Genomic DNA, 23,125 nt, shown 5'->3' with positions numbered 1-23,125 from the left:
GAAAGAGTGAGAGAGATTGAGGGAGAATGATAGATAGAGAGAAATCGATATAGAGAATGTAAATATATAAACCAAAAACCATTTTTATTTATTTTCAAATCACACAGTCGTTGAGTAGATAAAGATGAGAGAGAGAGACTAAAAACCCTTTTATTTTCCAATCACCCAACATTAATGGGCAATTTTAGTATAAGATTTTTGTTGTGTCCAACATGGATTAAGAGTCCCATGTTGGCAATAACCGCATAAGCCTCCGATGACATGGTGAGGGTTTTTATAATTTGAAATGTAGAGCTGGTTGTCAGAGTTTTGTTGGTTTATAAACCAATGTAGCCTAACTTTAAATGTACAGCCTGGTTATGACTATAATTTTCCCTAATTTAAAATTAATCCAAAAACAAAGCTATTTTCTTATTTAGATGGTGGGTCGGTGATCCAACTTTTCAAGAAACTTATGATGTCATAATTGAATAATAAATATTTAAGTATTTTTAATTATTTTGTTACTTTTTTAATTTTCAATTTCTATCTTAACTATGATATATTTAAAATTCAAGTCATTAATATGAAGAAAATTTTCTCACGTGCATGTTCTTAATTACTAGTACTACTTTAAAAGCATGAATAGCCTCAAGAATATTTCTAGAAATTTTAAGGACAAAAGTTACCCCTCTATATTTAAATTTATTGATAAAAATGAGGGCAAATAGGGCAATCAGTTATTGATATTAAATGAGTTGAAAATAGTTAATTTTAAGATATTCAATGCATTCAATTACCTCTCACTAAATCCAACATTTAAGGAATTAACTTACATTCACCTTCATTAAATCATATATTTAAAACATTTTTGTTTCTTATCATCATTAAGTTCTATTAATTAAATTCATACAAAATAAATTAATAATTCCAATAACATAAAAACTTATACTTTTAAAATATACCTAGATAAAATAGTGTTTTCATTTAGGTGGTGGTAAGTAATTAATCCAAGTTGCCAAAATTAAATAATAAAATTCAAAAATAGATAAAATGCAAAAGTATAAAAATTAAAAATAATTGGGAACATTTTAGCATCATATATTCGACTTAAACAATAATAAGTATGATAAATAAGAAATATTTTTATTAATGATACAAATTTAATGTAAAGTTTAAAACTAATTGGATATACTCTCTTATTAAACCCTATATTTAAGATATATTTTTTCATCATTAAATTCTACTAATTAAAGACACAACATTAATTTTAATAGTATAAAAATAAATATTTTGAAAAGTTTTGAAAACAAAACCATTTTCTTCCCTCCCGGTAGAGGGTAAGAAATTCAACCATTTGGGGTCAAATGGGTTAATAAATAATGACATAATTAAATAATAAGAAATTAAAATAAATAAAATATATAATACAAGAAAAAAGAAATTGAGCATATCTCTAATATTGTATATTCGTTATACTAAACAAAAATAAGTATGAAATGTAAGATGTATTTTTATTAATGATGAAAACGAAATTTCAATTTTAAAGTCAACCTCAAAATGAAATGGTATCATAGTCAAATAATAAAATTTTTAAAAATAGAAGATGCAAATAATCACAAAAATAAAAAAAAATAAAGAAAATTTTGAACACATATCTAATGTAATATATTTATAAAAAAAATAAAACATTGGGTACATCTCTAATATTATACGTTCATTATATTGAACAAAAATAAGTATTATACATAACAAATAATTTTATTAATGACGGATATGTAACACAAAATTTAATGTCAACCTAAAAAGCAAACTATTTTTCTTTTTGGGTGGTAGGTTTGTGGTTTGGGTCAAATGGATTAATCGATGACATGATAGTTAAATAATGAATCTTTAAAAAATAAAACGTACAAATAATGAAAAGAATATATCAATTATGTCAAACAAAACTTAAGTGCTATAAGTAAAAATTATTTATGTAGTGTAGATGAAATATATAATTTAGAACTGATATGAAAACAAAATTATTTTCTTATTTAGATAGTGGGTTTGTCAATGGTTCAACTTTTCAAAGAAAATCATGATGTCATAATTGAATAATAGATATTTAAAAAAGATAGAACACAAAAAATAAAAAGTATAGAATTTTGTTAAAAACATTTGCGAACATTTCTAATGTTCTATATTCATCATAATAAAACATTTGCGAACATTTCTAATGTTCTATATTCATCATAATAAAACATTTGCGAACATTTCTAATGTTGTCACAATTAAATACTAAAATTTAAAAATAAATAAAATAAAAAAATATAAGAATTTAACATCATATATTTGTCATAGTAAACAATAATAAGTATGATAAATAAGAAATTATTTTATTAATGATGAAAATGGAATGCAAAATTTAAAATCAATTGGAAATAAAACTATTTTCTTATACTTTCTCATTAAATCTCATATCTAAGGTATATTCTCTCATTAAATTCTATATTTAAAATATATTTTTTTCTCGTCATTAAATTCTACTAATTAAATCTATAAAATTAATTTTAGTAGTATAAAATAAATGTTTTGACAATTAATTTGAAAACAAAACCATTTTCTTCCCTCTTGGTGTTAGGAAAATAATTCAACCATTTATGGTCAAATGGGTTAATAAATAGTGCCATAATTAAATAATAAAAATTAAAATAAATAAAATATATAATACAAAAAAAATAATTGGGTATATCTAAAATATTGTATACCTATTATACTAAACAAAAATAAATATTAAATGTAAGAAATACTTTTATTAGTGATGATCATGGAATTCTAAATTTAAAATCAAACTAGAAATGAAATAATGCCATAGTCAACTAATATAATTTTTAAAAATAAAAAAATAGAAAAAATTTTGGGCACATATCTAATATTATATATTTATAAAAAATAAATTATTGTGTACATCTCTAATATTATACATTCATTATATTGAACAAAAATAAGTATTATACATAAAAATAATTTTATTAATGATGGAAATGTAATACAAAACTTAATGTTGACCTAAAAGTCAAACTATTTCCTTTTTGGATAGTGGGTTAGTGGTTTGGGTCTAATAAATTAATCGATGATATTATAGTTAAATATAATAAATATTTAAAAAATAAAAAAAGTACAAATAATCAAAAGTATATAAAAAATTATATATTAATTATGTGAAACAAAAATTAAGTGCAATAAGTCAAAGTTATTTATGTAATGTAGACGAAATATATGTAATTTAAAACTGATCCAAAAGCAAAACTATTTTTTTTATTTGGATGGTGGGTCAATGACCCAACTTTTCAAAGAAATTCATGATGCCATAATTGAACAATAAATAGTAAAAAAAGATAGAACACAAAATATGAAAAATTACAAAATTTTGTCAAAAACATACGGGAACATTTGTAATGTTATATATTCATCATATTAAATAAAATTAAATATTAAAATAAATTTACTTTATTTACGATAAAAATGGAATCAAAATTTAATAATAATAGTAATAATAAAAAATAATAATAACAACAACAACAACAATAATAATAATAATAATAATAATAATAATAATAATTGTTATTATAATTTAAAATTTCCACATGCAATGCACACACATATTTACTACAAGGATTTAAATTTATTTTTAATAATATTACTACTTTTGTAAATTTTCAATTTTTATCTTAACTATGACATATCTAAAATTCAAGTAATTAATATAAAAAAAAAAATTCTGATGTACAACACACATACTTGATTACTAGTGTCATTGAAAAGCTCTTTAAGTCTATTTTCTAATGCAACAAACTAATCATCAATTGTAGTTTTTATATAGAATGTTATAAGCAATAAAATATTGATTGACGGAATTGCCTACTAGTGAGAAGCATCACATCATTTTCAATGAACAAGACAAGTGAACCTTTATTTAAACTCGCTAATGGGCTTCCAATAACCATTTTGATCAGTCGGTTTTTAACATCTAATCGGTTAAATTAGCTAGTTTTACATTAAATGCTCTAACATTTAATTTTGTTCTTAATATAAGCTATGTAATCGAACTCTTCCCTTTGTTAATGTTACAGCCACCTAAGCAAATGCAACAACATTAAACACAATGTTTTGTTTGGTAAGGTGTTTCTTACAACTTCTCGAGATGTAAATATAGACTGCCAAGTCAAAGACACCTTATCACATCGTAGTTCTTCAAGAAACATCAAAATTAACGTTTGCGTGGGAGGTAGGCTTCCTAACTTCAAAGGAGTGACCTTTTATTGGTGTTTTCTCAAAGAACACTTAACCAAATAGGCAAATAAGCATTTTGTTCATTTAGGTCAAAATGCCAATATGATACTTATACCTACGTGGCACCATTTTTTGGGAAAATGGCATCAGTACCAAACATCCCCTAGATAGCACTGAACTAACTCTGAATTTTTGTTTTCCAACTCAACTTGCCCCCTCAAAGCTTGTTTATTTTCAAATTCTTGTTGTAGTTTAATGCATGGTTTTTAAAACTAAACCGGACAGGGGTTCGGTTATTGGTTTGAACGGTCGGTCCGTTCTGACAAAAAATAAAAAAATTAAAAGAAATTAAAAAATGATCAAAACCATTCGAACGGTTAACCAGTCGGTTCAGCAGTTTATTGACCAAAATCAATGATTTTGGAGAAAAACAAAACCGATCAAATGATCAATTCCCAGTTTTTCTGGTCCGACCATCCAGTTCAATCTGATTTTAAAAACCATGGTTTAATGTAAGAATTTCTAAGTCTAATTCGGAGCATACACACCCAATTTTTCATCATGATCATCTAAACTTTGTTCCAATTATATTGGAGTTGGGTACATGTATGCTCTTTTTTCCATTTTCCTCCCCACTAGACCTTATATACATAAAGTCGGGGCCTAATCCGAGTAGAACCCATGTTTGGCACGGGTGATTACTGATGCTAGGCCTAGACCTGCCCAATGATTGGAATCAACTGGGCATGTAGAAATTGGTGAAAACCTATTAAAGATCAATAAAATATAACCTTTAATGTACATATATAATAGGTGAGAAAAATGGATCCACTTTTTTCTGTTCTTTTAATTTCAAAATTCAATATTTAAATGTTTTTTTGGTACTTTGCTACTAGGTTCAAAATTGAACTCAATACCTCAATGTTTTCAACCCGTTGTTGACCTAAACAGTTGAATCGTCATTTGATCTTATTTTCAGGTCCGGTTTTTTTAAAACCCAAGATTGGATAAAAAAATTGACTTGGTCAAAATCCATTTTAATGTAAGTGGTTGAATTGTTGATCCATTCATCCCGGTCATCAGGTTATATTCAATTGTCTTATTGGGGTGATTTTTTTTTTAATATTTTGGATAACTTTTCAAGACCCAGTGTTTCAAGGTGTTGAGCCCCTGCTATTTAATGTTTTGCCAAAAAAAATCATTTTTGGCCTCAAATCCCAATTTTTTATTTTTATTTATTAAAAAATATATATAAATTAAAACATAATTATATCTATCATACATATACATATATCACATGTAGAATGTAATTATATATTATTTAATCAATAAAATACATATTTATACATGCATACATACATAAATACATGTGCTAACGTAAATATGTATATTTATATTTTGTTTAAATTGATGACAGATCACAGCATGATCCATCCAACCAAACTGTGACCTAAAGGCAAAAATAGTTCAAGCTCGAAGTTGGTTTTAAAACACCACTTTGGTAGACCTGAGCTGGAGCAATTTTGATAAGAGTCCATAATTTGTGGACCCAAATGCTGCTAATTGGGGCTGAATATGTTGGACGCTCAGATAATAGGATAGCTCTCATAGCAAAGCTGTTGTTTTTTTCTTGATGCGGACTCTACCGGCGCGGTGCTGTATGCTAGACCTAATTAGGAGTTAGTGAGGTTAGTGACAAGATGCACATAGGGCCCACTAGCACGACGTGGAAAGCCTTCATTTCCATACAACCAACTCGACAAGAATGGATTGGCAATAAGGTGCTTTCAGGCAACATATGTGGAACCCACAAACCTTGTGCAGGGGAGTGATGGTTTGTGTATTCCCCAATTTTCCTAATTTCCTAGAAATTGTCATGCCAAAATTATATTGTAAGGTGTCAACCAGTTGGTTGGTAAGGTTTCTTATTGATCGTAGCAGAGACTTAGGGTCGAATCCTGTCTGTACCTGGATTAGGGGGTTATGGGTTGGGGGATGAGCTACCTCCATTGTGTAACCCTTCAAAGAAAAAAAAAGGTAAATCATACCATCTTCTCCTGGTTCTTCTTTTTATTGGGCAAACAATCTACCTATTGGTTTGTTTATCAGTTTCTGCAGGTTACCTTGATTTTGACTATGTAGCTAAATTCTATGTATCCAGTGTTGTTGATTTATTCTCCATGGAGTCCTGAGCAACATTTGTTACTGGTTCAACCATCAGAACCCCCTTTTCCTCAGATCTGAAAGGGCATTTAGATGAGCAACTGCCTTGAGAGAGAGAGAGAGCAACTGCCTTGCTGGTAGAGTAGGTGCAACTTATTTGTCTGAGGAGAGAGAAAGTTGTGCAAATTATAATTGGATTCCATCTTGGAGAAGTAATTAATTAAAGGGTATGGTGTGGGCTATCTGATAATGCCATAGCATGTGAGGCCTTAATCAACTGATCATGGGCCTTGCACTCTTTATTAGAAGAACCCATCGTTCAGTGGGTATCATCTATATGTGTTTCGAATATGGAAACCACTTGATAATAGCATCATAACCATCATCATAGAGCTACTTATTTATTGTTTGCTATGCTTAGTATATGTAATAACTCTTAATAAGTGGAAATGTAGCCGATTTCAAGCCCCTTAACCTAAAACGACCTTAGCCTATACCCATTAATAATTACATCTTGTGGTTGTGGGTCTGTGATTCTTTATCATTCTTTCCAATTTTCATATTAGACCAAAGAAAAAACACTTTTTGTTAATTTACAAAGATAAGGTTTACCCAAAAATATATACATAAAGAGCTTCAATTCTTATCATGCCCACAAAACAGAAAAGAAAAGAAAAAAATGAAAATAAGAAGCAATTATTGGAACCTTTTATTCCTTAGTTATTAAAAATCATATTTAAATATTGCTGGATTAGGATTGAATCAAATCGGATGGAGATGGGTCCTTATTAAATTAATCAGATTGGATACCCATTTGAGTTCGGACAAACAGATACTTACTGGACCCTACCTTTGGTGACTTGGGTAGAATTGTACCTACCACATATTTGCACTTCACCACCGTTATTCCCTTACAAATTCTTCTGCCAATTGCTCTACCCAAAGTTATCAGGGTGTTTTGGCAGCAGATAAGGGTTTAAGGATGTCGCCATCCCACTTAATTATACGAGTTTTGTCCTTTTGGGCTTCACGGGCTCGTGGGTGTCTGCTGTGGGCCATGGCCCCCATCATTTCTCCAAATTCTTATTCTACTTGGGCTGGGGATGCATATAAATAAGTGAGGCTCCATCATTATCCATGATGAGATGAGATGTTATTAATTATAGAGTTTAATAATCTCCATCCAGGTCATATGTACTTTGTCAAAATATTGTTAAATCAAAATTAAAAAAAATAAAAGAATTCTTTTTTAAAAGAGAAAATAATTTTTTCTTCATAAGCAAGTTTCTCTTGATATTCCATGATAATATTTTGTACATACTAGACGTCGCGGTCCCGTAGCTCAGTTGGTTAGAGCATTGGTCTTATGAGCCGAAGGTCGCGGGTTCGAGCCCCGCCGGGACCATGGCTTCCTTAAAACCTCTTTTTTTGCCAGGCCAACGAACGCCAAATTCTCGGGTCAATAGTCAAAACATACAAACATGGTTTTGTCTTCATGAAGCCAATAGATTTGATGAGAAATCCAACCCAACCAGCACCAGCCACCCGACAAATGACCAAACAATCCGCATGAATCATCGTAAACCATCGGTTTTAATTTCTGTTCTTTCTCTAATATATACGTGAAAAATTTGTAAATAGATTCGATCTTAGAGGGCTAAGAATAAAGAAAGGAGAAGCATCTCCATCAGACATTGTCATCGACTCATCGTCGGTTCCCCTGTCACTGTAGCCCCTATAGTTGGACCTCACAAAGATCAACCACCAGCTTCAAATGAGTTGGGGCGTCGGTTGAGGCTCTGATTGACAAATACAGACAGAGAATGAGAGAACTATATGCAATTTTATAATTTTCCATTTGTTCTTTTATTTATTTTTAACTCCTTTGTCAAAAGCTGGTGATGGCCTGATGGGCCATGGCAATCCACACCTACCTTTTCCTTTCTCTTCCAAGCATTTCTTCTCTTGCACTACTACTTCTACAGCCTTTTTTCTCCTAAATCTCCACAACCCATCTCGCTAAAACACCTCCTCAGGGCGCACGCAGCTGCTTCTCTGGTATGTCGTCCTTACCCATCTCTGCTTTTGCTTCTATTTCATTATTCTGGTTTTGTTTTGTTGCCTTTTCTTATTCTATTAGAAATGTGAGTGCCCAAGCTCTCTTAGAATGGAGAGGGAAGAGCGAAGATAGAAATATTCCCAGTAACCATAAGAATAACTGATGGGGACTTGAAGAACATGCTTTATTTGTTCTTATTATTTGAATAGCTTGAAATACTCTGGCTGTCAAGAAGGAAAATAAGCAAAAAATGGAGACAAGCACAAACACAAAGAAACAGGTCAACTATGTTGCAGAGGGTACCGTAATAGCAATAATAGGGCTGTTTTTTATTTTAAAGAAAATTGGGTCTAAGGTATTTAGGCAGATCTCAATTATTGCTAGTTAGATTGATAACGTGTGCTTTCCTTTATCTAGAATATGTAGGGAAATTTTTTCCACCTTGAAGATTTTAGATCACAAAGTTATATAAAATCTCTGATCTCAACATATCTAACACATTGAAACTTTGACCATTTTATTTTCATGATTCAAATGGTAATAGGTATTGTATTTCATTGTTCATGCTTAAAAGCACATACAATAACTTATTCATCAATGCCTTTCTTATTCCTGTATTCAGTTCCATTAAAATTTAAACCTATAATGGGAGATTGAGTTATTTTCGCTCTTGCAAATTTTGTTTTGGAAAGATAGCTAGGACTGAACCAAGGAATATCTGTTGCATTTTCCTTGAGCTATGCTTGGTTTGACAGAAAATAAGAGAGAAACAGAAAGTTGAGGCAAAGTTCTGAAGGAATATCTTAAAGTATAAGACTGGATTGCCAAGGAAAAAAGGTGTGAAAGTGAGTCTATGTTTCCCTTTGATTTTTTTTTTTATTTGGAAAATTTAAGGACTAAACTGTGAACTCCATTTAGGTGCAACTGTCTGTAGTGGCACTCGTGAGTTTACTCCAAATAGACAATAACTGTCCAAGATGTTGCATATGGATTGGTTGTCTTATGGATTTTACAAGCAGGATTGTGGTGTTAGGTTGCTTCAAGATGCAATTGACAGTTACTAAGATAGAAGTTAGGATCTCTGACAATGCATGAAGTGCCATAGCTTTCAGTTCTAATAAAAAGGAAGATTCATTATATTCTATTTTCTATTAAGGATGGTGATGGATGGATATGAGATTCCATGAGCCATTTTGTGTTACTACAATTGTACATTTCCCACACTTGTTGGGAAGTGAATCCTTGTTACTCTTCATTGAGTTAAATAAATGGGAGTAGGTACTTGAGTACTGCTTCTAAAATTTCCAGGAAGTGTGGGTGCCTATAAGCATCTAAGATGCAATATTCTTCCAATTTTATAAGTTTTATAATGATAGAAAAGCTGGTGGTAGGAACAAGAGGAGGTCCATAATAAGTGATAATCACCTAGGGTGGAAGTTTTTTTGGTTCTAATTTACGTGCCTCATTGGACAAGAAAAGGAAGGATATTGCTAGAAAAGTAGATTATTGGTGGATATGGACATAAACATGTCTCAGAAAAATCCTTGCATATTACATTGAATCCAGTTACAATTGTAACTTTCAGAGATTTACAAGCGATATAATTGGAATGCATAATCAAATTAGCAGTATTTCTTCCTATATCATCAAATATAGGGGATAAGGAAACAGCAATTGAAAATCATGTTGATTAGACATTTTGTTTGATCATCTGAAGTACTGAAAGCTTGCTTAATTCCTTTTGGTGCTTGTGTTGCTCCAAATATCTACTTGGTAACTGTGAAGATCATCCATTTTTTGTAGTTTATTAGTTCCATGATAGAACAAACTGATAACATTACAACTAATGACTCTTGATAATCCTTTTTCTTTCTTTCATCATTTAAAAAAAAATACAAGTATAAGGCATTGTTTATTATCTCATGGTTACCTATTTTTCTGAGTTTGTGTGGTTTGATTTGTGACCATACTTCATAATTAGCTGGGGTAGGCTTCTATTTTGGTTCGCTGCAGGTTCATGTTCTTGTTAACTAGTGTATGGATTTCTTGGTATACATGTTACATATTATAGAGATACTCAGGCTAGGTATGTTATTTACACCTTTTATGCTGCATTGATACTTAAGATTCACAAGAATGCAGGTTCAAATTTGAGTGTTTGGCCATGGACAAGGAGATAACCGTTGAATCTATGAAAGGTCCAAGGAGTGGCGGTGGTTTGGTGAATTGGTTGAGGAAGAAGAGGAGTGCCCAGATCCTTTGATGGGCTGCTTTACATGCCCTCTTGAGAGGGATCAGACTGGTCATAGCTCTGGTGAAGTGGTGGGGAAGGCAGAGATTGGAGTTAGAGCGAGAGTGAAAGTCAGTGGGGAGGAGAAAGAGGGAGAGAAAAAGAGAGAGCAGAGAGAGAGGAGATCTTCCCTCGGATTTGAGAATGAGCCTCCTTTATATACTTCTCTCCTCTTTCTTAAATGTGATTTGTGATGGTTTATAGAATCTTCTAACTATGCCATGTCAACATAGGTGGCCAGTTGTCAGCCACTAGTGATTAGTCCATATGTCTAATTCAAGGCTTGGCTCAGTTTGCTATTCTGTGACCCGGGTTGGACTGGGCCGACTCAGTTTTGGTTCAAGATGGGTTAAACCAGGTCTATGGCCTTTTACATGTCTATGCCCTTGCACTGAGAGCAAAATTGCTGGAGATTATGTCCTTATTGAATACCCCTCCCAAGGCCCAAAATAGCTAGAATCAGCATTGATTGGTCTTTATGGATGCGTAAGTAGATGATTTACCTTCTTTTGGTATGGGTTTCATTGATTACATGTGTGTGTGAAAGATTTTAGGAAAAATTATGGAACTTACTTTCTAGTTTCCCATCTTTTAGGTTTTATCTATTGTTTTGTGAATCATGTCTCATATACCTTTTAATTGGTGATGTCTTGATTAGAGTTTTCTTTCTTTAAAGGAGCATATTTGTTGGGCTAAATATGTTTGCATGAATTATCATGAACCAACTTCCTAATTGGGTCAAACTGAACCTATTCCAAATCTAAGTGACAACTAGCGATTTAGGTTGCTGTGCCTTATCCCAAAAAGAAAAAGTCTTTCATTCAACGTGTTCTTCTGTTTTCATTTGCCTTTTCTATAAATTCAATTGAATGTTGAAAGGCATGGAATATATAATCCACAGGGCTGATAAAAGTTGCTGTATTTGATAATTTTTCTCAGGTATGTTATCCACATAGAGCTGCATTTAGCAACTGCCTTCCTGGCATTTTTCTTTTGCTTGAAGGAAATAGGGGCAACGGTGTTTTCCAACCCCTGGAACTAGTTTTGTTTAGACTTCTTTGGATCCTTGCATATATGATTGTTGGGGGAACTTTTTTCTCGGTACTTGCTGTCTGGACACAGTTGGGATATTAAGACCCAGTGTCTCTTTTACTGTTTCTTAAAATTACTAAAAGTTTAACTATGGGCCTATAAATTTTGAAGTCCCGAATGCCTACATCTTTCATGTGTTTGTAATTCTTATGTCATCTCTTTTCAATATACCAGTTTTCCTCGCTCATAATCATGAATTAGGTTTCTTGCTTCTAGTGAAGGGATATGCATACTTTTACCTATTATTAAGTTCACAAAAATCACTTCTGTGTGTACAAAGCAGGAAAACTTATGTGTGACCAGAGTATCAGGGAGACTTTGATATGCATTTATCTATTTAGCCATCAACCTTCAACTTTTACTTCTCTTATTTATTCATGTAAACTGGTTTCCTTTTTTCTTAAAATGTCCACTTATAGCCCAAGAGAAGTGTACTGACCATTGGTTCATATTAGGTTGTATGTACTCATCCAACACCAGATAGATAGCAATGGGTTCTGGATACTGGTTTAAGGCAATAATTAGCCTAAGAAAGCAGAAGGAAGACAGATTGAAGCAAGTCAAGGTAAATTTTCCTTGGAATACTATTACGATACTTAAGTTGCTTATTTCTTTGGTAGGCCATTATTTTTATAAGGAAATAAGTGTTGGCACTCTACTTAACATTGCTAATGGAATAGATATTTGCTTTAAGTAAATCAGATTATCAAGAAGATTAAGTTTTCATGGGACATGAAACACTTTTTCTCTGAGAAAATTAGCAGGGTTCGATTGTACATGAATTCTCTAATTTGAATGGATTCCCTTTTGTTCCCTTAGGTCTATCTATCCATCTAGTACTGGTCTGTCTTTATCTATCTTTTGATTGTGTATATCTAACTACCTAACCAACTAACTTGCAAACATTGACAATACCCCGTTACTTGAGATGTCTTTTGGTCAGCAGTACTTGTCCACAGGCTGTAAGTAGCTAGGGGATATATAGTCTTTCTGTTTCTTATACAAATATTTTGTTTATAATTCTCCAATTTGTAGTATTTTTATTATACTAAGTTCCAGTGATAGAATTCTAATTTGATGATTATGGAGAGACTATGTACAATTAAAGAAATGAAGTATCATTCCTGTTTGATTCTATTAGAACATTAAACTGTAAATGGATATAAATGTTCCTATTTCCTATCCAATAAATGAATAAATAAATCCTTATATAAAGTTTGGAATATAAAATTGCAGAAAATTGTATCCATTGCCTTTATAACACAAAATAAGTATGCCAAGTGCCAATATAATATATTGTTTCTATTAGGCCACAAATTGATGCCATAATATGATGTAGGCTGATGATGAACCCTTTTAGATGTTTGAAACCTGTAATGGGACAAAATGTTGAACTTATTGAATGGTCATCCTGGCACTAAACCAGGCTATTTTTGTTTAATCCAGTGAACACTTGCTTGATTCAACATTACTTATTTTAGATATTTAAATGCTTGAAAACATTTATAAATCAAAAGGAAATCAACAAGTTCATATTTGTTTATAAACTTTGGCAGTTTGGATAGTCCAACCAGTTTGGATATGACTACTAACTTTGGCAGTTTGACATTTGATTCAGGTCTAGAAACATTACTTTATAGCACCTCAGAAAGTATAGTCATGATCCTATAATAGAATAATCTTCATCTACACTCTAAGAAAATATAATAGTCATGATCCTATAACAGATATGATCTTGATCTACACTATAAGGATTGAAGGGATGAGAGATCCATCCTATGGACGCCCAAAGATTGCGGAATAAGGGGCGAATTTCAAAAATTTTATCTCTCCCTTCAACTGGGAATCGTATTCCCCATTTAGAAAATCATATTTTCAAGGATCAATCTTGAACCATAAACTGAACCAGATCTGAACCAAAAGGAGTGGGAGAGGATTATACCTGATACGGAGAAATACTATCTCCCAATGGAGGTGTTCACGCCCAAGGAAGAATCCAAAGACTGCTCCCACTGAAGATGGCGCAGTGCAGGGTGGAGCAGAATCAGCAACGTTCTTCCAAAAGAACTTGACCCTTCTTAAGGATCAACTGGACGACTTGAGTACAGCTCCAACCAATCTTTTCCCTAAAAGATGGAAATCAAGATCCAATCTTGATTGCGAACTGGAGATCGAACTGAAGGAATGGCAAAAGCAGGAAGGTGGCGGTAGGAGAGAATTCGCAGTATGTAGGAAATCTCTCAATCTCTCTTTCTTCAAAGAGAAGAATGCTATGGATGTTGTTGTGTAGTAGGCTGCCGCCCCCTTCCCCTTTTATAATCTCAAAAGGGATCAGCTCCTAATCAGATTAGGAGCTGCTAATCCAAATCATATTTGGGTTAGAAGTCCCTTAGTGATAAGGGATAACCCTTATCTTATCTGTCTCCTAATCTAATTAGGAGGTTTCCAGATCTAAATCCCATTTAGATCTTGGACTCTCTGAGTGGATAGGGTCTAAGCCCAATCCTTTCAGCTGACCCTCTTTAGAATTCGCCCCCTTTAAATGACTGATCAAATCAGCCCAGTTCGAAATGGGCTTAAGGCCCATTTAAGATTATGTACTCAAAAGGCTTCCAAATTGCTGCCCAGTTGGGCTTCCTTGTATGGCGTGGGACCCAAGCATTGATCTACACATCAGCCACATGGGTTCGGCCCAGCCTTTGTTACAAGGCCTGGCCGAATACACTGTTAATGACAGTGCACCCCCTGAAACCCATCAAATGGGCTCTATGGGCCCAACACTTACACTAAGTGGTCCCTGGGCCAAGCCACCTTGTAACACCCAGGGACTGTGGGCAGATGCAAGATTAGCCCATCAGGTATTATCCTCAATGGTCTTACACTTAACCTCTCAGCCCATAATGATCATACACTGCCCGACAAGAGAGGACCTCTCCCTCGGCTGCAAGGAACAGTGTTGCACTCTCCACTTAAATGGATCCCGGGAATTAAAACCTTCTTGCAAATAATTTAGAAACCATACATATATACTTTTATATCTTATATAAAATATATTTTGCAAAACAAATCTCAACGGTTGAAATCGGCTGCCGGCAGTCTTGGTTTCCATCAGTGAGAGTGCATCCCCGATCATTACCTTTGTCCGACAAAGGGGCTGATCCTGTCACTATGATCACCCACTGAGATGAATTCTCGGACTGTCCCAACATACCCAGGTTTTGACCCCCGCTAAGGATCTCACTGATTGGTACATCAAAGATAGCCCAATCCGACACCTAGTGCAGTATCATAATCGAGTCTAGGGGTCGGGTGTAACTTTCCAATTTTGCCCATCAATCTTCAAGGTCCAGGGCAATACTAGAAATCTGGTCCAGTTCATAGGTTCAATGAATCCTACACTGTATGTGCCTAGGGTCTCACCCTGGCAGCTGAGACAAGCCACCCCAACCGACTTGGTGGCACTACAGTGTCAGCCTTGTCAGGATAGGTCTCCCCAGACCGACCCACTGGCTGTGAACATTCTAAACTAACACGAGTCTCATTAGGTGTCCAGTTTAAGGGTATTACACAGAAACATACCAAGGGAACATGAATCAAATATGTATCTTTATTCATTTACAATAAATTCATAAAGTACATCATTCTGATTGAAGCTAAGGGCATGCAAAACTGTCTAACAAGGATGTGAAATACTGCTAGAAGCAAACTTTTTCCTTCGTTTTTTTTTTTTTTTTTTTTTTTTTTTTGGGGGGGGGGGTGGGGGTTGGGGGGCAGTCCTTCATGTCTAGGCTCTGCCAAAGGATGGAGTTGAAAATTTTTCATAATGTTTATGTTTGATTCTGCAATTAGGATGGTTTTCTAAAAATTTCTTCAAAGCATTGGTTACTTTCCCTTCTAGCAAGCTTCCTTGACAAGATTTATATATGATTCCTCTACTCCTATTTTTCTTTTCTTTACAAGAAAAAAGGAAAATCTAGGGCATCATCACTTTACACATTTATATATGCAATATGAGGGACTAATATTATCTAGAGCAATGCATGTTATTGAATGTTTGACAAGTTTGAATCTGTCAATAACATTATCTAGAGCAATGCATGTTGACCACTGTTTGGGAACTATATCTAAGGGTAAAATAAGTAGCTCATCTTCAGAGGTTTTGGATTCCCCTTCTGTTTTATGGGCATCAGAAGCTCAACTTTAATGTTTTCCCCTGGTACTCCTGGTCCTGGCATTAGAGACACTTATAAGTTGAGGAATGAAGAACTTGAAAGCCTTAGGCCATTGAGTAATCTTTACTCAATCAAGCCTTATCCCAACTATATGGGGTCAGCTACATGAAGGTTGTTCCACCATATCGTTGAAAAACTTATCCCTTTAACAAATCATCATTTAAGGGGAGTGCCCTAGCCGTAGATGCATAAGCTTATAAATCCCCTATAGTGTCAATGAGCCCCAAAGGTGTAAAGAGGTAGGTCTGCTTCCCAAGAAAGGAGAGCATGTCTGATTCATTTCAAGCCCAGCCTACCATACCATGGTCCATGGCTCATTCTTCAGTTCAACTTTGAGACCTACTCCAGCAGCCCACAGCCAGAGGTTATAGAGAAGGAGCATGTTAGATAAGCACGTCTAGGGTTTCTTAAAGAGGACAGGAACCTTCTCTTGCAAAGAAATTTTTGCCACAATAAAGATAAAAATTGCAAAATATCTCCCCAACACATTCTCCAGAGCATAAAAACAAGGAACCTGATAATGGGCCTGCTTAGGGGTCCCAGTCCATCATGGCTACATTAGTTGGACGTCTAGTAATAATACCTTGCCTCTGCACCTCCCTCTCAGAGGAACCGGCCTATTATTTTCTTCCAAATGCTATATTTTTAAGGTCAATACATCATATGGGGTTGGCTCTTGGAAAACATTGTAAAGGGGTATTGAAGATCCTTGCAGATCTGGACTTTTCAACTTGCAAGAAGGTTATTAAGTGTTGATCCAATGAATGTGAAAGACACCAGTCCCTGTTGACAAGTTCGCTACTAGGATATAACCAGAATTGAATCTTAACTCTTACTAGCACATGAAACTGAATCAGCTCTCCTATTTATTCCAAAAAATATCAAAACGTTAGAAGAGCCACTAGTTGGGGTTTCATTTCTCTCCAAACATTCCAAACTATTTCTAGGCTGTGTTTTAACTCCTCCTGGTTGAGACAAGTGTCTCTATGGGCAGGATTCTCTCCTAAGAGCTTGCCAATTACCCATTGACTCTATCCAAGTCAAACTAATAATATAAATGACTTGGCAAGAGTCCAATTCACATAAGACATTTCCACATGTGATTTGCTGAAAACACAATTAAGGAAAACAAACAAACATTTTTAAGAAAATAATAATTGATGAGGGGTAATTTGATCCGACCTGTTAGCATGCGGACATGTGCAGTGGCCTGATGATTAGATGACATCTCAGCATTTCCGAACACCTCAGCAAGCCAGGTCAGCTCGGGCACCTCAGGTACCTTGGCTAAGACTGAGGTCTGAGCAGCTTGTCATGTCCCGACCTGCCGAGGTGCCATGTAGTGCCCTTCTAGAAGGGAGCCAGTTGTCTCCGATCTCTTTAGGATCACATCGCTCGTCAGCAAGGCTTATATATATCCCGCCCGAATCAGATAGACCTGGCTGGATAAGCTTTATGCACTCGCATAGAGCTCGCCTTCGGGTACGGAACAAACTCCCAATCTGGCAGGCCGATGACCTTGGAGGTGTTTCGTGAGGACTACGGAAGCTCACCTATATAAAGAGACCACCATCATCCTTGTGAGGTACACGTGTTTTAGCTCTTGAACTCCCATACTTACTAGCAATCTAGCTCTCTACAAAAACTCTTCGCTGACTTAAGCATCGGAGTGCCCACACCGAGTAAAGTACCCCAGGACCTCCAATTCCATTTTCTTGCAGTTCAACTGGCCACGTAGCGGACCGACGTCTGAGCTGCCTTCCAGAAAGGAGCGTTCAGACCTCTGATACCATTGACTCTATCCAAGTCAAACTAATAATATAGATGACTTGGCAAGTCCAATTCACATAAGACATTTCCACATGTGGTTTGCTGAAAACACAATTAAAGAAAACAAACAAACATTTTTAAGAAAATAATAATAATAGATAATATTAGAAAAAACTCATGTGTGTGTAGTGTTCACATGTAGAGACTTATCCTATGATGGTGACTATTACCACTGACCAAATGGATTTGTACTTCCACCACAGATCATGAGGGCCTATAGCCATGCAGTTCATCATCTCCCACTTGGCCATTAAGGTCCAAGATGATCTGGTGCCCCCAGCCCCATTGAAGCAATGTGGCTCTAAAACTCTTTAACTCCAATGGGCTTTGTCAATGGGTCGGCTACCATATCTTTCGTTGGCATGTATTCTACCTGGAGATCTTTCCGTTGGTAAACATCTAACAAGTATCTATATTGAAGATCAGTGTGTTTCCCTTGGGTCCAACTTCCCCATTATTGTTCTATTTGCAGCTTCATTGTCGTTGAAAATCATAATAGTTCCTTCTGGTGCACCATCAATCCCTAAACTCTCAATAAATCTTTTAATTCAGACTGCTTCAGTGGCTTTTGAGCTATAGGCAATGTATTCTGCTTCCATTGTATACTTAGCTATGCAACTTTAGTTCTGCTGATCCAAGAGATTGCTCCCTAGAAGGAAGATGAAACCTTATGTAGATTTTCTATCATCTAGATCTCTTGCAAAATCAGTATCACAATAACCTATTAATTCAGACTCATCACAACAATAGGCTAGTTTATAATTCTTTGTTAGTCACAAATATCTTAGTATTCTCTTAATGATTGCCTAATGAGCAGCCCCGGGTTACTCTGAAAACAACTCACAAGGTTCACTGCATAAAATAAGTCAGGCCTAGTGCATAGCACTGCATACATTAAGCTACCTACAACTTGTGCATAAGGAATCTTGTTCATTTAAGCCTTTTCTTTTTCTGTTTTAGGACACATTTCCTTATCGAGTTTCTTATAGATAAGAGTATCCATTCCTTCGCAAGTTTCCATTGTTAAATCTTTTAATGATGATTTCTATGTAGTCTTGTTGTGAAAGACAGGTTTTTTAGACTTTCTATCTCTTTCTATTTTTATGCCCAATACAAAATCAACATTTCCCATGTCTTTCATCTCAAAATTACTTTTTACCCAATTCTTATTTTCTTCAACCATTTTCAAATCAATGAATCATTACTTGCAATCGAAATATCATCAACATATAATGATAAAACAACAAAAGAACTCCCACTGTTCATGTAATATACACAATGATCAAAGGCATTTGGAACAAAACCCAGTTTTACAATAGCATCATGAAGTGTGTAACTCCACATTCTAGAAGACTGTTTCAAATCATATAGGGATTTCTTAAGTATATACTTCATTTTCATTTCCTTCTAAAATATAGTCTTCCGGTTGGGTCATATAGATTTCCTCATGCAATTTCCATTTAAAAAGGCTGTCTTTACATCCATTTTGATCAATTCCAAATCAAGATGAGCTACCAAGGACCTTAGCATTCTAATAAATGTAAATTTGACTACAAGGGAGCATGTTTCTTCATAATCTATGCCTTCTACTTGTGTAAACCCTTTAGCCACAATTCTTGTCGTGTATTTATCTACACTCCAATGTAATTTTAACTTTTTCTTTAATATTCATCTACATCCTATTGGCTTCCTGCCCTTTGGTAGGTCCGCCAATGCCCAAACTTCATTTTTGTTAGTGCAGTCTATTTCTTCTTTAATTGCTTCAGCCCATTTGTCATTATCTGGTGATTTCATGGCCTAATCATAATTTTCAGGGTCCTCTAAGATTTCATCTTTTTCACTTGGCATCATATAATAATATTTATACTTAGATGGTAGCATTCTTTCTCTTTGTATCCTTGTTAGAGTATCAGGTTCTTTTGTATGAGATTGATTTTCACATAGAGTTTCATTACCTTTTTTCCTTCTCAAATAATTCTTCTGACTGATTTTTATCTTTGGGATCTATTTCATCCTCTAAAAAAACACCATCTCTACTTTCTATTAATTCTATTGCTCCGTCTATTTTATGATTAATAAACCAATAACCTTTGCTATTTTCGGGGTATCTTATGAATGTGCACCTAGTACTCTTATTATCCCATCTTACCTCTTAATTGGTTTGGAACTTTAACATAAACAGTTGATCCCCAAACTTTTAAATTTGACAAGTCCAGTTTCCTACCATTTCATAGTTCACAAGGAGTCAATTTATTTATTTTAGTAGGATTTCTATTCAATATATACATGGCATATTTAATGCTTCTCCCCAAAAATGATATCCTAAATTGGAGTTTGTTAACATAGATCTCACCATGTCTAAGAGTGTCCTATTTCTATGTTCTGCAACTCCATTTTGTTGGGGTGTGTAAACCATGGTTAATTGGTGAATAATCCCATTTTCTTTACAAAAATCTTCAAACAATTCAGACATGTATTCACCTCTCCCATCACTTCTTAGAATTTTTATTTTCCTTTCTAATTGATTTTTAACTTCTAGTTTATACCCCTTGAATTTCTCCGATACATTCAATTTCCTTTTAATTAAATAAAAATAACCATACCTAGAATGTTCATTTATAAAGGTACTCCGTTCCTCTATGGGTTTTCACATTCAAAGGTTCACATACATCTGAGTGTATAATTTCTAGCAATGTTTCAGACTTTTGTCCTTTGTTAAATGGCATCCTAGACATTTTTCCTTGAAGACAAAATTCACAATAATTGAAATCAAATTTCAAGTTAGGGAGTAATCTACTAGAACACATTCTTTTCATTTTTTTCTTTTTTATTTGACATAATTTCATGTGCTAAATGAAACCATCATAAATCACATTGTTCACACAATCAATATAAACTAAAACATTCATGGCTTTATTAGCATTAAGGCAGTACAATCCATCAATTTTATGCCCATGTTTACCAATAGACACTCTCCCTCCCCTAAAATGTACATCAAATCCTTTCTCATCAAGGAGAGGTACAAACAACTAATTGCACCTATGGTAGGTGCATACAATACATTAGTTGAAGTCAAAACAATATCATTATTGATGGGGATTTTCACAGTTCCCACACCAAGTACATCACAAAAAGTATTGTTTCCCATGTTCTCCATCTCTCATTTCTTTCATTTCAGTAAAAACTTCTTTTTTATTGTAAACATGTCGAGAAGAGCTAGAGTCAATATACCAATCCATAGAAGCAACAAAAACAATCTTTTTATTTTCTGAGTTATGTTTCTTATTCTATTCAAGGAAATTCAATTTAATGTGTCTAGGATTTCCACGTTCAAAGCATTTTCCTTTTGTTTTTCTTGAAATTATTTGAGGGTTTAAATTTGTTGTTTTTCTGAAACTTCTTGCCCTTTGGTTTAAAGTTTTTGCCTTAGAATATTTATAAAAAAAAAAAAGCTTTTTCCTTGGAACTTCCCACTTTCATTGGAGGTTTCAGCTAATAAAGAACTTGCAACTATGGGATTATTCATATTCTTTTTATTCTTTCTTTTTGCTTCTAATCCTAGGAGAGTGGGCAAATTTTTCATATCTACTGCTCTTTCAGATTTAAGGCAATTACTACAGGTTCCCATGAATCTGGAAAGCTATGTAAGACAGTAGAAACCTGAAAATTACCCAGAATGGGGTTATTTGTAGCAGCCAACTCTTTAGCTATTATGTTCATTTTATTGATATGATCAACTATAGATTCTCCCTCTCTTATTTTACATCCATAATATCTTTCAATTAGTAATTGCACATAGGTTTCTTTACCTTCCTATATGATTCCTTGAGAGCTTCAAACAAATCTTTGGCATTCTTATAATCCTCAAAAATAATTTCTATATCTGGTTCCATAAATGTTAGCAAACAAGACTTAACCTTCTTATTATCTTTCTCCCATTTTTTATATTCATGTATCTCAGTTAAAGGAGAACCATCGATAAGCACATCAAGAGCAGTTTTATCTAGGATATAATCAACGCTTTCTTCTTCTTCCAAAATATGCCTAATGCTACGTTTCTGATGCTGATCAATCCGAGGTGGTGCACGAACTGAGGAAAGCAATCAGATAGTCCTTGCCAACAGGGCGGTGCCGAGTTACAAGGACGAGGTCGCGCTATAAGACCTGTGGTCAAGAAAGGAGAAGTCAGCCCGAGGAGTTATCCCCAGGTAGGTACTCTGACGCTGAAGTCAGTAGGAGGTGGTAGATGGTCAGGCCGAGCAAAAAGGGTGTTGGTCCGAGCTAAGTAGATGTATGGGTATCTGAAGTTGGGGTCCTTTACCTTGAGCATGGAGTATCTCTTTATAGCCGAAGGTCCGTGTCTTGGTCAGATTAGGCTTCCGAGGCTGTCGGGATGAGGTTGGCTGCCGAGGTATTTGGGATAGAGTCCTATTCCCCAGCAGAGTTGTCTTCCTTACTCCTCCTTGTCTGTAGTTATGCTCATCCACGTGACGTGTAGCTATGGCTTTGAGGATAAGATGGGGGGCCACAGTAATAGTGTAGCCTGGCCTAGGTCGCTGAGGCCATGTATGCTGCGGATCTGGCTGAGCTATACCGACGTGGTCGGGCTGACTGGGCGATGACGGGGCGACCACGTGTCCCTCAGGACCAATTCAACCATGACCCGAACACCACTCCCCCAGTTCTGAAGTTGAGGCATGAAGTGTGGTTGAGCGTCTGATCCACTTGATGTTCCTCGGTGTTTGCCAGAATGTGAGGTCCACGTAATGTGGGTTGTGGCCGGAGAGTCCTTCAATCGTCAGCTGCAGAACTCCAAGAATTCTAACTTCAGAATCCGAACACCACTCCCCCAGTTCTAGAGCCGAGGAGGGGGTGTGCTCGGCCGAAGTGTTACGCGGTTGTGTAGCTTGGCAAGGTGCCGAGGTGTCGAGCTGAGCTTCGAATTCTGTCTTCCTAGTGGAGCCGAGGAAGGGCTTTTTGTTCCTCGGCTGAAATGCTGCATAGTTGCTTAGCTCGGCCGTGTGTCGAGGGAGGTCTTTTCGATTCTTGGTGGAGGCCGAGCTTTAGTGTTGAGGTCACTATGATGCTCGGCCAAGGTGTGCCGAGCTCCAAAGCCGAGGGCTTGGCTCGGCCTGGTGCCGAGGAAGGGCTTTCTAATGCCGATGGGAAGCCGAGCTTCGATGTTGAGGCCACTATGATGCTCGG

General features: G+C 35.0%; 1 protein-coding gene and 1 non-coding gene across 5 annotated transcripts in view; both read left to right on the top strand.

The window, feature by feature from the left end:
* The first annotated feature begins 7,748 nt into the window (after nucleotides 1-7,748).
* Nucleotides 7,749-7,822, top strand: TRNAI-UAU (transfer RNA isoleucine (anticodon UAU)). The gene has a single exon. It is a non-coding gene; the product is annotated as a tRNA-Ile (tRNA).
* Nucleotides 7,823-7,946: 124 nt separating this feature from the next.
* LOC104613159 (protein IQ-DOMAIN 10) overlaps nucleotides 7,947-23,125 on the top strand; it is a 30,682-nt gene continuing 15,503 nt past the window's right edge. Inside the window, exons 1-2 of one of the 4 annotated variants that reach the window (XM_010280871.3) lie at nucleotides 7,947-8,475; nucleotides 12,314-12,423. In XM_010280871.3, the coding sequence (XP_010279173.1) occupies nucleotides 12,349-12,423 (75 nt within the window). In that variant the 5' untranslated portion in view covers nucleotides 7,947-8,475; nucleotides 12,314-12,348. Of the gene's footprint in view, nucleotides 8,776-9,300; nucleotides 9,322-12,313; nucleotides 12,424-23,125 lie in introns of those variants that run through there. The other 3 variants (XM_019200451.2, XM_019200452.2, XM_010280872.3) reach the window with 3 other exon arrangements.

Source organism: Nelumbo nucifera, chromosome 1 (genome assembly GCF_055504915.1).
Source record: "Nelumbo nucifera cultivar China Antique chromosome 1, China Antique-T2T, whole genome shotgun sequence".
NCBI lineage: Eukaryota > Viridiplantae > Streptophyta > Magnoliopsida > Proteales > Nelumbonaceae > Nelumbo > Nelumbo nucifera.
The sequence above is the reverse complement of the archived record's forward strand: the minus strand, read 5'-3'. Positions and strand labels throughout refer to the sequence as shown.